General features: G+C 54.8%; 6 protein-coding genes across 6 annotated transcripts; 2 read left to right on the forward strand and 4 right to left on the reverse strand.

Moving 5' to 3' along the window:
- Positions 1 to 630: 630 nt before the first annotated feature.
- Positions 631 to 2,187, reverse strand: SCP_0200080 (hypothetical protein; the record flags this gene model as incomplete). Its single annotated transcript, XM_027753923.1, has 1 exon — positions 631 to 2,187. The coding sequence occupies one exon, from the start codon at positions 2,185 to 2,187 to the stop codon at positions 631 to 633; it is 1,557 nt and encodes a 518-aa protein (XP_027609724.1).
- Positions 2,188 to 3,848: 1,661 nt separating this feature from the next.
- On the reverse strand, positions 3,849 to 5,976 carry SCP_0200090 (Aldehyde dehydrogenase; the record flags this gene model as incomplete). The annotated part of the gene is made up of 12 exons (XM_027753924.1): positions 3,849 to 3,897; positions 3,950 to 4,044; positions 4,112 to 4,224; positions 4,285 to 4,474; positions 4,525 to 4,693; positions 4,747 to 5,116; positions 5,169 to 5,196; positions 5,248 to 5,298; positions 5,347 to 5,450; positions 5,534 to 5,734; positions 5,793 to 5,806; positions 5,858 to 5,976. The coding sequence occupies 12 exons, from the start codon at positions 5,974 to 5,976 to the stop codon at positions 3,849 to 3,851; spliced, it is 1,503 nt and encodes a 500-aa protein (XP_027609725.1).
- Positions 5,977 to 6,267: 291 nt separating this feature from the next.
- Positions 6,268 to 7,700, forward strand: SCP_0200100 (AB hydrolase superfamily protein; the record flags this gene model as incomplete). The annotated part of the gene is made up of 6 exons (XM_027753925.1): positions 6,268 to 6,562; positions 6,614 to 6,673; positions 6,748 to 6,910; positions 6,961 to 7,376; positions 7,573 to 7,603; positions 7,667 to 7,700. The coding sequence occupies 6 exons, from the start codon at positions 6,268 to 6,270 to the stop codon at positions 7,698 to 7,700; spliced, it is 999 nt and encodes a 332-aa protein (XP_027609726.1).
- Positions 7,701 to 8,322: 622 nt separating this feature from the next.
- On the reverse strand, positions 8,323 to 9,705 carry SCP_0200110 (hypothetical protein; the record flags this gene model as incomplete). The annotated part of the gene is made up of 1 exon (XM_027753926.1): positions 8,323 to 9,705. One exon carries the CDS (start codon positions 9,703 to 9,705, stop codon positions 8,323 to 8,325), a length of 1,383 nt encoding a protein of 460 aa, XP_027609727.1.
- A 2,316-nt stretch (positions 9,706 to 12,021) lies between these two features.
- On the reverse strand, positions 12,022 to 13,300 carry SCP_0200120 (hypothetical protein; the record flags this gene model as incomplete). Its single annotated transcript, XM_027753927.1, has 3 exons — positions 12,022 to 13,014; positions 13,078 to 13,222; positions 13,281 to 13,300. The coding sequence occupies 3 exons, from the start codon at positions 13,298 to 13,300 to the stop codon at positions 12,022 to 12,024; spliced, it is 1,158 nt and encodes a 385-aa protein (XP_027609728.1).
- Positions 13,301 to 14,515: 1,215 nt separating this feature from the next.
- SCP_0200130 (hypothetical protein) lies at positions 14,516 to 15,129 on the forward strand (the record flags this gene model as incomplete). The annotated part of the gene is made up of 3 exons (XM_027753928.1): positions 14,516 to 14,612; positions 14,665 to 14,875; positions 14,931 to 15,129. 3 exons carry the CDS (start codon positions 14,516 to 14,518, stop codon positions 15,127 to 15,129), a joined length of 507 nt encoding a protein of 168 aa, XP_027609729.1.
- Between the last annotated feature and the right edge of the window lie 1,689 nt (positions 15,130 to 16,818).

Below are 16,818 nucleotides of genomic sequence, written 5' to 3' on the forward strand. Positions count from 1 at the left end.
TCATGCAAAGTTAGGGCACCTCATTTCTGTGCACAGATCACACTACTCTCCGGCTCATGAAGTGCATTTGCCAGAGGTCATCGCTGGGCGAATAAAACTGAGAGATGGATGATCGAGCCGGAGGCATAACCTTTGAGATTGATCGGCGACAGTGCCATTTCGGTCGCAGTTCTGTCTCTCGCATACGTGATCCGATGACTTACGATGTTTCTATTGCCCATGTTGCATAACTTGTTTATATTGCTTGCTTCACCCCTTCGTTGGTCAAGAAGTTTGGACCCTGACCATGTCTCGAAATGATATATTTGCGCAATGGCTTAGCTAATTCGAAGACGTGGTTACAAAGTGATGTCGACTACTCTTACAAAAGCAGGATAGCTACCGATCTGCCTGAAAGTGAGGAAGAAAATGTACAAATATGATACACACAGTGACGTACAAGTAACTAGTCATGAGAGCAGGCTTAGAGAAAGAATGAAGGCATATATATAAGGGGTTAGAGGGTGGACGAAAACACGCATAGTGGATTAGAACAAGAATGAATGCATGATAGTAACGCAAAGGGACGGGATGCAGAGGGATGGAACGCGCCGCTAACACGACACCACGTATGAGGTTCGTTTGCAAACCTCAATACAAACCAGCGGTTTTGAGCGCCGGCCACTTCCCACCAACATCTGCGGGCCCCTCGATCAATATGTCGTCTGTCGTGCCCGGCTTGACTTCAATTAGGACATAACGATTATGTTTGAAAAAGTACGCCTGATTTTTGTTGCTCGGGTTTGGAAGACAAGCCTCGATCCCGTTGGTGAAGCCATTGCGCAGCGACGGCCAATTCTGATAAATGGACTTGGGCCCGTTGATGATGCGGTCGTTGGTGGTGCCGGGGGCGATGTCGATGAGCGCGTACTGGTCACCCCCGAAGAAGTACGCGTGCGCGTTATTATGAGGATTTGGCAAGATCGCGTCCACCCCTTTGTCGAACCCGGCCTTGGTCAGGGATGGCCAGTTCCCGCGAATCGTCTTGACCGCGCTCACTAGGTAGTCGTCCGTCGACCCCGGCTGGACGTTCACGAGAGCATAGCTGTCTCCGCTGAAGAAGTAGGCTTCTCTGTAATTGTCCGGGTTCGGCAGGATCGCGTCCACCCTCCCTGCGAACTTGGCCTTGCGCAGGGACGGCCATTCGGTCACGACCAGCTTTGGCCCATTGATGATCGAACCGGGTGGGTCGAAGTGCATGAGGACGTATTTCGTCTCTGCGAAGACATAGACCTCATGGACGGAACGCGCCAGGTTGGGGAGAACAGCACGCGCGAAGCGTGGCTCGGTCGCGGTGCCTATCAGAAAATCTGTGATAGTATGACCCTCGCCCGTCATGAGGATATCTTCGTCCACGGGACTGCGCAGCTCCCTCCTATGCGAGTCCGAAGGATTCCCATCGTCGTCATCAAAGGTCACATCAACGACCTCGACCCCAATCGATCTGTACTCATCCTGGGGCAGATCAGGGAGGCGCGATCCATGGCCCCTGCCACTGGCGTTCCAATCGAAGTACGGATTGTAATAAACCCGGACGATTATGTCCTCCGTGGTGCCGTCTGCATTATCGATCCGGCGGTACTCGACGGCACTGCGAACGAACTCGCGCCGGATTCCACCCGCAAACGCGACCTCGTTCTGTTGCTGATGGCGATGTGTGCCCAGCGACTCGTTGACATCTATCCCGCCATGCGCGTATATCTCGTACTTGAAACTGGTTCCGCCCACGACATGGCGATTAAGCCGGTTATCCGCCGTCCACACGAGCGGTTCGGGCACCGAGGGGGTGTAGGTCGCGAGGGTGCGCGTCGTGGACACAAAGATGGAAGGGACGTTGTGCAAGACGTAGGTGGCTATATCCAGCTGCTGGTCCTGCAGCTGTGCGCTGCTGGAAGGTTGGACCTTCGGGGCGAAACCGTTCCTAAACACGTCTTCTGGGCGACGGATGTCCCAGCGGATGAGGCGCTCAGCACTAGCTGGCAGATGAAGATTGCGGAAGTCCGTCGCCCACGTCGGCCTCCACTGGACAGACCGATCTGGGTACAGACGACTGCGCGCCAACACCTCTGCGATGCGGTTCATCAAGGCCTGCGTGTCATCGCGGAACCAGCCGAAAACGGCGGCAGTGAAGGGATCCAAGCCGCTCATGGCAGACGTGCTTTAAGGAAAAAGTAAAGGGTCGTCAGAAGGAATGCGAGCAAGAAGGCGACTGTGCGCACTCAATGGTATTGATTCAACGAATTCGTGGAAGGTAATCACGTAGAGAAGACAGTGCACACAGTAAAGCGCGAGGTGAATGATACAGCGGGAAGCAGAGGGGGTCCGCCCCGCAGGTAGTGGAAGACAGGTCTGAGGGCCGGTCTTAAGATCACATACTGCGGCGGATATTTATGCAATTCTATAAAGCACAGGATCGAAAGCGCTGGGGAAAACAAACTGTAAACATATCAGCATGGAAGCTGCGATCCGGCAATATCGAAGCGCCGCTCGCAGGAGGACAGACATTAGCATGGAAGCACTTCCGGGGAAATGTCACTGCGGTCAGTCCGTCCAGAAAATGGAACTCACCTTCTGATCAGCGTGCATGCCCATCGCCGAAAGGATGAACGGCGATCCCAGGCATAGAACTGTTGCGAGTCTCGTTGTTAGTCCACACGTCCAGGTTGTACATTCACTCTGAGCTTACTCGTTGAACGAGATATTACGACGCTGTTGCTATCATTGAGGTATACATTGCGGATGCATGAGGCGAAGGAGTGCATCTACTCATGTGCGACACACCCGAAATGACATGGGCGTGAGTCTGAGGTTGGCTGCATGACCTGGCCGCGAGCGGTGCTGCCAAAGAGACTTGGAACCAAGTGGACCGGCTGAGACGGCGACAGAGCAATTGGTTGGGTCCTGGAGCTCAGTCTGACCTACGGTGCGCATATATCGCCGGAATGCGAGGATGCATTTAAAACGGATTGAAGGTAGAAGCGTACCTGATAAGATGCGGTGTTATGAAGCTCAGTGGGATCTAGGGAGTGCACAGATCGCCGAGATGTGTAGAATCAGAGGCGGTCAGGACCTGTTGGATAGAGGACGTCCGGAGACGGTAGGATTCCCGCAAAAAGTAGCATCCACCCCCGGGAGGACGTACCAGATATGTGTAGTTGGTACCGTAGTACGCGTTCCAGGAACTGTCCTAACCCTTAGCGAGCAAGCGGTAAACTAGCTGCACAGGGAAGTGGCTGTGGCGCGACGCGTCCATGACTACAATGGTGCATCGAACCCGGAACGATTGGAGGCGGGGCGCGAGGAGGACAATATTTTGTAAGAAGGCGGCATTCGGATATCTCAGCTGGGGCGTATTCTTGAAAGTTGAGGCGGAGACCGAGATGGATGTACTGACAGACATATGGCTCGGTGCGCACGCAGATGCTCGGGCATGATGATCGCAAAGCGGGAGATTAAAACGATCGTCGTGCTACTCCTGGCGAGGTACAATTACAAGCTCGTCGATGCCGACGGCCGGTTCCCGGATCCATTCCCCCTGCGCGACCCGAACGAGGTGAATGACGCATGCGCTGCGGAAACTGTGTTAGTTTTGCGGTTTACAGGAGCGCCCTGCGGAGAATCATGCTTCGTTGACTTCGAGTGCGTCGTCGACTGAGCCCGACGCTACGGTTTACACGAGAGCCCGGGGTGAGGTCCAACCAGCATTGTATCTGTACACAAGTAATCTCTTCTTGTAGCAGTACACAACTTCTTAGACACTGCGTTCCAGACCATCGCAAATTATCTAGTCCAGCAAAGTAGTCCGCGCACTACAATCTGATGCCCACATTGATCTGGACGGCCTTCACATTCGTGTAACTACATGCGAAACGTCAGTTGGCCGCCACCGTAGCACGAAGAGTCCGCTCACTTTTCGAGCGCATACTCGCTCAGCTCCCGGCCGATCCCCGACTGCTTGAACCCACCGAAAGGCAGAGCAATCTCTGTCTGATTCGCACAATTGACCTGCGCGCAGCGCCATCAGGATCAGTGTGACTGCAATGATCTAAACCAGGCGGAGGATAGTACTCACCCACATCGTGCCCGCCTCGAGGGCATGCGCAACACGAATAGCACGATCGATGTCCTTCGTGAACACCCCCGCCGCGAGCCCATAACTGGTGTCATTAGCAGCCTCGATGACTTCTACACACGGCAATACATTCAGGACGTTTTACATATCGCGCGCCAGCCTGCACTACGTACCGTCCTCCGTCGCGAACTTCAAGACGCATGCGACAGGCCCGAAAATCTCGTCTTGCACGATCTTCATGCCCGGCTTGCAGTCCGTGAAGATCGTCGGCTCGATGAAGTAGCCTTCCGTCCCGATTTGCTTCCCGCCCGTGTGCACCGTCGCGCCGTCGTCCTTGCCCGACTGGATGTAGCCCATGATGCGCTAGCGAACGCCCATGAGCGCGAGGGACAATCGAAGAAGCAAGGACTCACGTCGAATTGCGTTTTCGATACCTGTGGTCCCTGGTATGTCGCCGGGTCGAACGGGTTGCCCACCTTGATCGCCTGCGCGCGGGCAGTGAACTCCTGTAAGAACTTATCATAGATAGTGTCCTGGACGAAGATGCGCGAGCCGGCCGAGCAGTTCTGCCCGTGGTTGAAGCTATTCGAATTATCAGTAAACGAGGACCTGCACCAAAAAAATGTGCGGCGCACTAAATCCCATGGATCGCCCACTTCACCGCCTGTTCAAAGTCTGCGTCGTCGAAGATCACAACCGGGCTCTTCCCCCCGAGCTCGAGAGTAACTGGCTTCAAGTTGCTCTTCGCCGCCGCCTCCATAATCTTACGCCCCGTGAGCGTACTGCCCGTGAAGGCGACCTTGCCTATCAGAGGATGTTCGCTGATCGCTTGGCCTGCGGTAGCCCCGTATCCATTCACGATATTCAGCACACCCGGTGGGAAGCCCGCGTCGGCGACGAGCGTGCAGAAGAGCAACGCGGAGAGTGGGGTCAGCTCGGAAGGCTTGAGCACGACCGTATTCCCGGTGGCGAGCGCAGGTCCAATCTTGAGCGAAAGAGAGAACACTAAAGGGAGAGCAGGGTCAGCGAAAGAAGTCACGCAGGAAACACGCGCTACTTGGCACATTCCAGGGAATGATTTGGCCCTGAATCAACGCAGAATGAGGACGAGTGTATTGCGAGACGACGCTACTCACCACTACGCCGATAGGCTCGTGCCGCGTGTACGTCATTTTGTTGTCGTTTGTCTGGCTAGACGTCAGTGACAATGCGAAGAGCAGTGAATGCCACCTCACCTCGATAGTCTTTCCTGTGATCTTGTCGGCCCAACCTGCATAGTAGCGTAAGACTGCGATGGCACCAGTGCAGTCACGATCACGGGCCGTCTTGAAGGCCTTCCCTGCAAGTTGCACAGCACCACCGTTAACGTTCAAAGAAAACGCCCAAGTAAATGAAAATGAATGTGCAAGGCGTCGTACATACCATTCGTGAGCGCGTCAAGTGCAGCAAATTCGTCGATACGTTGCTCCATGAGGTCCGCGAGCTTAAAGAGCATCTTACCGCGCTGCACGCCGGGCGTCTTGAATCCCCAGGACGTCTTGAAGGCGGTTCGTGCTGCGTGAGCTGCGAGGTCGATGTCTGCCTTCGTACCCGCCGCAATGGATGTAACAATTTTGCCGGTCGCTACGAACGAAATCAAGCTTTATTTAATGACAGACACAAGTCCGACTGGGACACTTACCGGGATTCACGACACTATCGCGGTCTCATGAGAAATCCACTTGGCAATAGGAACAAGGCACTCACTCGATTGTCCCCCCTTCAACTGGGTCCACGAATTCATCATTAATGTAGAGACCAAGAGGAACAGTAACGGTCCCCTTATACGCCGCAGTGTCAAATTGGTAGGTGAATGTGTCGGGCATTGTCTGGACGGTTGAGATCGTATCGCAGGGGATTGTAGACCATGTTGCGCCTGCCCATGGTGTACTTATCGGCGGGACAGCGAGAGATATTAGAAGCTGATGGAAGGAGCAGAAGGACGCGGAGACGGGGAGCCAGACGTCGTAGTCTCGTGCTCCTACTCACTTCGCTCTCTCACTCCGAGGCCGACTTATCTATGAGCTCCCCCCACGGCTCGCTTCCCATCTATAAATTCACCATGCTTATCCTCCGACGCTGCGGTCCTACCAGTACTGTTCTTCTCGCTCCCGAAGATGGCTGCTGAACCCGAGCGCAAGGTCTGGCAACCTATCCATCCCGACTTCCTCGACAAGCTGCTTCCTGAGTATGTCGCGTACCACAACGAGCACATTCGCTATACCCCCGCCGCTCAGCAGGTGCCCTGGGATCCGAGCGTTCGCGTCAAACTCCAAGCTGGGGGAGCTTCTGAGCCTCTGCAAGTCGGTCCCGGGCGCGATGTCTCGCTGAGCAAGTGCGCAATGCGCGTTTGGACTCCGGAGGGTGCACCACCCGCAGATGGCTGGCCCGTGTTGTTATTTTTCCATGGAGGTGAGTAACGAGCTGGTATACACGAGAATCCACTTAAGTTTGAGCATGTAGGTGGCTGGACACTTGGGACTATCTCCACCGGAACGTCGTTTTGTACGAGCATGTGCAAGCGTAAGTTCTCTCCGTTTATATCTAAGTCTAAGCGATATCCTCTCACAGCTATTATGGACGTTAATGCCTTTCAGGCGCGAACTGCCTTGTATTCTCGGTTGATTACCGTCTTGCGCCAGAGAACCCTTATCCCGCTGCCGTGGAGGACGCTGTAGAGGCACTAGAATGGGTTCACACCCACGGTAAAGCCGAGTTCGGCGCGAACGTCCTCAAGATCGCCGTCGGTGGCGGCTCTAGGTATGCCAATCTGTGTAGTCTGCATCTCACAATCATCTTTCTTCCGCTAGCGGTGGGAATCTCGCCGCAGTGCTCACGCACAAAGCGGCATTGGTGAATCCTCCGATTCCTCTCTGCTTCCAGCTGCTCCTTGTCCCCGTCGTCGACAACACCGCGTCGGAGTCCGGTGAGCCTTACCCCTCCTGGCGTGAAAACGCGCAGACCCCATGGCTCTCCGTCACCCGCATGATGTGGTTCCGCAAGCTCTACCTTCCGAACGAGGCCGACTGGGCCTCGTGGGACAACTCCCCGATCTACGCATCCGAAGCGCTTTTCGCAAAAGCGCCCCCGGCGTGGGTTGCCGTGATGGAGCTGGACATCTTGCGCGATGAGGGAATCGCGTACGGCGAGAAGCTGAAGAAGGCGGGTGTTCCTGTTGAGGTGAAGATGTACAAGCGTGTTCCACATCAGGTCATGTCCATGGACGGTATGTCGCTGTGGCATCTATTCCGATGTTAGTTGCTGACGAGCGTGCGGTGTGGTTTTGTCGCATAATTAGGGTGAGTTTTATTTTCACTGTACTGGCAATGTGCTGAAGATTGCATATTAGTGTATTGGAGACTGGAAGGCAGCTCGTTACCGATTGCGTTGAGGCGCTGCTCAAGGCTTTCGGTTCTCCGTAGTTGTGCATTGTATCAAGGTTGTAAGTGTATTGTGGGTGTTCGAACATTATCAGTCAAATTTCCTGTTCACGGCTGTCGTTGAACGGTATTAAAGGAACCGAGGAACGGGTCACATAAAGTTGCCTTGAAAATACCGCACCGATTACGTCGATGCGGCGAGATGCTTCTAGAGATTCACAGTACGAGATGCTCGAATCCTCAGATGTGAGCGGCTTGGAGCCTTGCTGAAAGTCGAGGCCCACAGGAGGCTATGTTGAGACATCTTCATCGTGTACGTCCGGTATATAGCTCGGCATGTCCTATATATCGGTTCGATGGCTTTCTTCAACGTTACTACAGGTCGGCAATTTACCGCGTGCACCCTGCGAGTGTATGCGTTCATTCACAGTCCCTGTGCACGGTGCAGCGCGGCGTGTTCTCGCAGAGGTCGCAGTTCAGAGTGGGGTGCGCAGACGGTTTGGCAAACGATGGAACACTCGGTATACAGACGATGCACATGAACGGATACGTACGTAGGTCGTAGGCTGGGAGGTTCAAAGTTGAACACTGAAAATGCTGAGAGAAAACTGTGCCGACGCCGCACGAGAAACCAATTAGCAGACTCTGAGCCAAAATCGTGTTGAACGACTTGGTAAACGACTTGTCGAACGAGCGGCAACTGTGTACCTGGTGACAGAACAGATAAGCAGTAATCCTGACGAGTCGATGAGGCAAACTCTACAACGCATGTTCGTGCACAGTGACCGGAGCTCACACGAGCCACTCCTCCTGCCCCTCGCTCGTCTCAATCTCCCAAGGAAGTGGGGAGGATCGATGCATCCAGACAGGTACCACTTTCACCCGCCTCGCCCCCTCCACCGAACGCACCATGCGCATCACCTCGGGCAAGTTTCGCGTAAACACCGCAGCGTGCAGACTAGCGAGCATGGCGGGGACCCGGAATGTAACCACCACCTTCTCGTTGAGGCGCAATATCCGCGCGAGCTGCGGGTCGAGCTGATCCCAATTGAGGTTATCCGGGATGTTCGGGACTGTGTGCTTGTCAGGGCCGCAAAGTTCGAGAACAATGCTACGCAGTTGAACATGGTAGTACTCTTCTCCGTCACCATCACCGTCGTCGGCGTCAACTCCTGCAAGCGGCGACGCGATCTGGCCCAAGATGGCACAAACCAAGCGCAGGGGAAATTGGGAGTTCAGCAAGATGTCCTTGATATGCAGCTCCTCCAGATCCACGTTGTGTGACAGGTCTATGCTCTGCGGATGACGGTCGTAACCAGCGAGGTCGTTCGCGAGAGAAAGCACTAAACGCCGTAGCGCGGCTCCGCTCGTATGCAAGAGGGTGCGCAACGTCGGCCAGACACGAAACCCGCGCATTCGCACTTCGAGCGTGGAGAGGGAGGAGAAATCCAGCGGCCCTCCGTCGGTTGGCCACGTGGGCAGTTCATCGTTTGTAACAAATGCCATCCAGACCAAATTCATGTCATGTCGATCGTGAGTCCATGTCAGCGTGGAGATTTGCGGCTTCCTGGCAGCTGCGAGGAACGGTGTACTACCGGCAGGAAGATGCGTCTGAACTTGCACAAGACGCTGTGAGCGTAGGGAGAGATCGGATACGTGCAGCGTGGAGAGACGGGGGAAGAACGCGAGGAACGGAAAGAGATCGCTGCGCTCGAAAGTGCAGTTGGGCTCGATGACGAGACGTGTGACGCCGACGCACGGTCCCGCCTCCCAAGGTCGAACGATCATTACATCTCTCTCCGAGACTTTCCCAGTGTCGATCGGCTGCTGAAGTGTCACACACTCCACCGCATCCAAGCACGCTAGTAGCCGCAGCAGCCCGCTGTACAACAGCGATATGTTCACGTCGTTCACACGCACCGCCAGAGCACGTATATGGTGAACTAACACAGTGGAGGTCTCTATGACGTGCAAAAGTGGCTGAATGTCGGTGATTGATACGGAGATGGTACGAAAAAGGTGATGTCGCGCGGTGGATAGCCATGCGCGGCAGGTCAGGCTGCAGGATTTGAGCGCGGCACAATCAAACTGGAGGTAATCCAGGATGTGATCGTGAGTCTCAGGTGGGAGGTGAGGCAGAGTGCCTTCGGTATATGTGGAAGGCAAAGCAGCCATCTGAGGATTACGTGCAGAATATCAAAGCTTGGTGTAGATTCCGTGATAATTGCAGGTCGATGATTTCTCTTCAAGTATCATAACAATGAGATAGAGACGATGACTTCAGGACCAAAAATCCACTCACGTCAATAAGCAACGTCGAGCGTTGCGAAAGATTCGTACATCTCAAAGACTGTCACCCAAGTCGTCAAAGAGCACAAAGGCGTACATATACCGGAGAGTGCATGGCGAGGAACCGTCGAGCCTCGCACAAGTCCAAGTGGAGTTTGAGCGGAGTTGAAACCGCACGGAAGCAACGTGCTTCAAGATCGTCGATCGGGTACCCCTACGCACTCCCTACTATCGTTACCCCAGTACTGCAATCTGGTCTAGTTATGCAATTTCGCCGTTTTGCCGCATTTTGCTGCACTAAAAATCACAAAAAAATATGCAATAGATGTGCACAGTCCCAAATACCTTGGCTGTGCAACTTGGGAGTCAAACTCGGAGGGGAAGAGTGCGAAGTTTCTGAATTGCAAGTTTGGAGGACTTAGGCGTGACAGTGAAATGTGCCATTTAAAACTCCGACTAGAGGGAGAACAAGGGAACGGCACGTCGGCAAGCGTGACGATCTGTGACCGATTCGGCGCTCTTGCGTGCAAATCAGTCTCTTCACTGCGTTCGGTCTTGGAGTCGCACAACATCAGGAAAAAAATTGGCAGTCACACAGAAGGTAGCTTATATGTTGTATATTTGATCCAAAGAGGTTCGAAGGAAAACGGGCCCGATTTGAAGGAACGGTGACAGAGATGCAATCGCAATTGCATTACTAGGGTAACGATAGTACGCGGATTGGTTCAGTTGATGGTCCGCTGTCACGCAGAACCCCGCGAATCCATCAGGAAGCTCTGGCTTTCTCCGGCTTTCTCCGGATGGAGATTGTACCTCTGCATGGAGGGTTCAAGGCCCCAAGCAAGCAGATGTACCCAGACAGCATACGTATCTCTTCGTAAGTACTCTATGAATATTTGCAAAGAATATCCGATGGTCCACACCTGTCCCTGACGTTTCCGAATAGGAGAAGGGGATAAGTAGGCTCAAACGAGAAGATGGGACTGGGAGTCGGAAGAGTTCAGCGGAACGTCGGCTGGCCGACCGAGGAGTTCAAGCTAGTCACGCTTTACATTAATACTGACGGTGAGTATGCCTATTATTTCTGTCGTGAGCGTGAGTGTCATCCATGATAAAGGCCGACTCGTAGAAGGAGACGAGCGTGGGCTAGATTGATGTGAAGTACTTGTCTCAGTCGTCTGGCCGCCGCGCAATCTCAAGCTCTCAGGTGCATCCCATGCGAGTGGGTATCATGCCAGGTATGTACGTATAAGGGCTCTGATCTAGGCACTCTGACGTACGTTAACGTTGCATAAGGTGAGTGTAAAAATGAGGACCCGCCTGGTGTGGTATAGAGTCACCCGTTTCTGGGTACTGTGTCTTGGCAAGCACCCACAGCATCTGCTCACCAACCTATGGGCTCTGCGAATAGCGGACGTCGCAAGTCCTGAGTCGAGCGAGCGCTGCGTGGTTACGATACATATGTCGAGTGCAGACAGGCATTTCGCTATCAGGAAATATTCAAGCTTCAGGCAGCGTCCACCTCCTGGCCGTCAGTGTTCTCGCCCAAAATCCAGTGCCGTGTCCAACTGGGACGTGGCACATTGTAAGCCCTGCCATATCCTGCACTGGAACAGCGGACGACATGCCCGGAGCTCGGGTGGGGTACGCGATCCTCGAGTATCCTGGTCATGAGTTTCTGGCTATTCCGCACGTCAGCACATAATCTGTCGACCGTGCAGTGGGGGAGCCAGTGCCTGTGGACGCCTTCCTGCAGCGTGTTGCACATGATATTATTGAGGCCCACATGAGTTAGGCCTGTAGATACCTCAGGCATCGGAATAGTGAAAATTCCCATGTTTCTGTAATTTTGCCACTCTCGCCAGCGTCTCCAGCCCTCGCCATGCCTGGCAACATGAGTTTCGTCTCGCCGGCGTTTGGCGAGGCCTCCCGGGAGGTTCCGAGTCAATGCTCCGCCGCATTCTTTCGATCTCCTCGCCTTGCGATGCTAGTGCGTATGCATATATACAGTCTGCCTCCATATCATGGGCTCCCACCTTGGACGACGATCAGAAGGTACAGTAGATTCGTGGAGTAATCGGAGAAACACCCGTATCGATATAATCGGGACCCAGCCATTCGACGACGAAACTTACACTCCTCTCCAACTGCAACAGAATCAACAATGGTGAGGGCGGAGAAGAGAATCAAGGTCAGTCAGATTCACTCCTCCTCGTTCTCCTCGCCTTCTTCTTCTTCTTCGTCCTCCTCTGCTTCCTCATCCTTTTCTTCTTCCTTGTTCTCTTCCGCGCGCTCATCCCGTTCTCTTTCCTTGTCCTCATCCTCATCTTTATCCTCGTCCTCGGCCTCTTCCTCCTCCTCCTTCCCCTGCCAACTGCTCCCGCAGTACTCAGCATTCCAGATCTCTGCAACAACACCCAACACCTCCTCACTCACATCCCTCCATGCACCCACACCATCCCGCAGCCGTCCAATCGTCGTGATCTCTACTCGATCGCCCGCCCACCGCCCGCGGTGCAACGGCCCATGATACGGGATCGCAGTCGACGGGTCATAAGACCAACATATTAACGACACCAGCACCTCCCCCAAGCCCACCGCCCCGTCTACTAATGGACCGCACGGCTTCCTGTTCGGGGACAGTGCAGCCGTCGCTTCCGCGCGCACGTACTCGCGCCGCGTGAGGCTGCACAGTACCCACGCGGCGCTAGGATCGGAGCTATAGCCGCCGTGGGCCAGGGCGATCAGCGCCGTGTACATCTCTGGAGGAACGTTGTACCAGAACTTCGGTCTGGGGATGTACCACCCCAGCTCATACACCAAGCGGAAGTGGTTGGTCGCGTAGTTGAAGAGATTCACTCCGCACTCCTCGTGCTCGTCTTGCTGCTCGTCCTCATCATTCTCCTGGAGGACGTGCATCTCGCGCTCCTCAGCGGCGGTGAGGAACCCCGGCGGGAGATCGTCGTTCCGGACGTAGTCCCCGAGACAGATAATGCGGCACCCGGCCCACTTCGCCTTCGCCTCCGCCGCGAGCGCATAGATGTGTCTTATGCCGAGGGCGAATAGTGCCCAGTGAGTGGCGCCGAGTGCGATGGCGTCACGCATATCGTCGATCTCGTCGAATACACAGAGGAGGAGCTCGGGGAGGATGGCAAGGCGGCCGAGCGTGCGGACGTCCGGGGTGTGCACCAGAGGCTGCAGAAGATGTGGTGTTGGTCGATGAGCGCCGGGCACTGATGAGTGGGCGGGCATACTCACCTTGCTGCTGGGAGGCAGGGGAAGGGGCACGGCGAGCAAGAGCACGAGCATCTTCGGCAGGCAGCTGGTGAAGAGCCACTCACCGAGCTTTAGGCCAACCTCACCGGTGAGGTCCTCCAGTTCCTCCTGCGTGTCGAAATTGAATCTGGGGGAGTTTGGAGCGTTGGTATGCGCGCAGAGGAAGTAGAGATGTACACACGTACATCGTCCAGTATTGGCCCATGTTTATTGCGAAGCTTCTGCCGCGGTGAGTCTTTATTGATGATGCGGCCCAATGGTAAAAGGATGCAGAGGAGAACAAAGAACCGGGCGGCGGTGGCGCTCTACACGACATGTCACGGAGGCACGTGCTCATGTCACTCAGTGGTCACTGGTAGGAGACCCCAAGCCCAGCCATGCGTCCTGATCCTCATGGTGTTTTTAGCTCCACCTCCGGCGCGCTCCAATCCACACCGACGACACCGTGCGGAGGGATCCTACGCGCAAGAAGATCGAATGTGTTTTCGCCAGTCCACTTTCACTTTTCGTCCACCGAGAGGTGTCGCTCATCTGTAGGACGACCTCCTTGGGGCATGTACAGCGCATCGCATAAACGGAGGCGGAAGATATGGCCTCACATGGATGGCCTCACCTTTCACATGCATCTTCCCTACCGCAGCCTTTCTCCTTCATCCTTGCCAGATATCCAACAACTTGAAAGGAGATACGGCGCCAAATACTGTCGCGGTCATGCTGACGAGTGGAGGACACGCCTAAAAAGGCTTCACGATCAGATGGCGGGAGGATGACACTCTGACGAAGGTCGAGGAATCCAGCAGCTCCGGCCTCGCAGCATGTGCCGGAGATGTCGACGAACGGGATAAAGTAAGTACTAACATGGACATTTGCATTTCAATTGGTGGACAAGCGCGCGAGCGCATTTTTGGCCATGGTCGGCTCTTCGGGAAGAGGCGTGTCAGGATGGGCGCATATCTTATTGCCAGTGACGACACGGAAGCACTTTCAAAGGGCATGTCTATCAGTTTGGTGAGTGGAGCGAGCTCTGTGTGCCGCGCGGTGCCACGCAGCGCATGAGACGAGTCGACGAGCAAGACAGAGTATTGACGTGCTCATTTTAAGTGGCAGAGAGACGCTCGTGCGCGTCCTCGGTTGCCTTTCAGAATGAGGCGTGCCAAGATAGGGCGTTATTCAAGTTGCCAGCGACGACACGGATGCGCGTGTCCATCTGCCAATTGGTCTCGAGATGCACGATTAACCGACAGGGCGCGAGCACCACCATCGAAGGAACAGCAGCTACCGCAGGGCGAAGTGCTATCACCTCCATCGCAGGCTCCCTCTTCCAATACGGGCAACCCACCGACCATTCGCGATCCCGCTGAAGGCATAAAGAGAGCAGGTGCCCTGCGCGAGCTCAGCAGACCACAGACCCCGCACAGCGATGCAATTTTCGTGGACGTACTTCCTCCAGCTCGTTTCCGCCTCGCTGCTAGTGGGCCGCACCGTAGCAGCACCCACCGCCGAGCCAGAGCTCAGCCGTGCGTAGCATCATCTCACCGAGTCTAGCGTGACTCTGAATATTCGTTGCAGGCGAGATCGACGCACGCCATGGCGACGAATACCTGTGGTACATCGACGACGCCGAGAGCCGGCACCTGAGCGACCTACTCGGCACCGACTTCGGCCGGCTCCGCATCAAGGGCGTGCTCCTCAGCAAGCCCAAGATGCAATGCGAGAACTGCGGGAAGCATACCGGTCTCGACGATATCGTGCACAATGCACTGCAGGATGGCGTGCACAGGTGCGTGCTCCTCGGCTAGCGCGGGGATGTGCTGATCAACGTCCGTATGGAACAGCAAGGAATTCATGATCAAGGTGCTTGAGGACCGCACCCCCCACCCGAGCTCTGGGCATGTCATCCGCTGCTCTGGCGCTGGATGTGGCAGGGCGTACGACGAGCCGCCGCCCCGTTGGACCTGGGATTGGATTCGCGGCAAGGACACTGACGGCCGGGAGGTGCATTCGGAGGGTGCTGATGAGGAACCTGAGGCTTGAGTATGCTTGTTTGCGAAATTACCCGTCCACGAGCTCGAGAATGTGTATTTGTATACGGATGAAGAAGGCATCACTTCAAAAAATATTCGACGTTCGGTACTGTAGTCGCACCTCACCCGTACCGACTTCAACAGCTGCCTAAGGACGCCATAACTGCTTCCCAACCCGAGTCTTGCTGCATCCCGCCCGCACGCGGAGCAGCGGATAAAATACGAGGGAGTTGTATTACGCCCAACCACCTGCCTTGAGACAGTGTACGAAACATAGCACCAACCTCTCCTCCCGCCGCTCCTCACTCCCATCCACCTCGTATACAGCAAATATTGATTCTTTCCAGAGCCCAACGCGCCCGCGCACCTCTTTGGCGTCTGGCTGATATCCATATCAACTCTTCACGCCGATTTCCCTGTTGTCCACCTCCCATAGAGCATCACAGCCGTCACAGACCACCGTTTGTCCACGAGACGCTCCCCCAAACTCCATCTTCGTCTGAATCTGTCCCGTACTTGTAACCTCGTTTAAAATTCTGGAAGATGACGCTCCACGCTCTGGCTATTCGTTCTGCGGCCCCGCCCCGCCGTTGCATTGTATTGCACTACTAGCACCGGACTCTGCGCCGCATTACATCTCCCGCTCACCACTGCGCTGATGGTCCTCGCCCTTCCGCTATCTGCGCGGCACCCCGTACTGATTTCCATGTCTTAACTCCTGTTCCTCGACTCGTGACATCATCACGAACATGGTGCCCTCAGCATGACGGCGACTCTGGCAGGACATACAATCTGCAGCGTTGGGAACCCCTTCATTCTGTCACGTCTTCCTATCTCTCGCGCGTAGCCTCTTCTGCTCTCCCCATTCGTACGAAAACTACACAATGGTACGTCACCTTGGCGTGTGCAGCGCCCCCACCATGGACCGCAGATCCAGCAGATCCAGCATAAGTGACGTCCACGGTCTGTCCCAGGACAAAAGACCGGTTCTCATTGTCTCTATGCATGTTGGAGATTTGTGCGTTCCGTGAATCCCATTGAGCCGCATTCCGTCAGCTGTGCCCGCTTCTATGTTCAATCCGCGGTCCAAAATGGATCCGCGCATTCCGGAAGTATGCATTAAACTGAACTCCAGAGCGCGATCAATTACTTCGCCGCCGTCTCTGGACCATTTGGTTCTCTTCAAAGCCTAATGAGTTACTTCACTGCCGTCTCTGGAACATTCAGTTCCCTCCAGAACCCAATCCATTACTTCGCCGCCATATCTGGACCGCTTCGTTCTCTTCAGAAGCGAATGAGTTACTTCGTTACCGTCTGCGGACCATTTCGTTCTCTTCAGAACCCAACGAGTTACTTCATTGGGGTCTGTGGACCACTTCGTTCTCTCCAGAACTTCCCAATGAGTTACTTCGTTGTCATCTTTGGACTACTTGGTTCTCCAGAATACAATGAGTTACTTCGTTGCCATCTCTCGACCACTTGGTTCTCTCCAGAACTCAATGCACTACTTCGCCGCCATCTGTGGACAACTTGGTTCTCTTCATAATTCGATCCATTGCTTCGCCGCCTTCTTCGGACCGCGTTTTTCTCCCTAGAACGCAATGAGTTACTTCAGTACCACCGCTGGACCACTTGGTTCAAGGTCTCTTTGGCAACAGCGCTTGCGGCCAAATCATGCCGCCAACCTCATGTCCGCGGG

The sequence above is a fragment of the Sparassis crispa genome (assembly GCF_003851025.1).
Source record: "Sparassis crispa DNA, contig_000001F, whole genome shotgun sequence".
NCBI classification, from domain to species: domain Eukaryota; kingdom Fungi; phylum Basidiomycota; class Agaricomycetes; order Polyporales; family Sparassidaceae; genus Sparassis; species Sparassis crispa.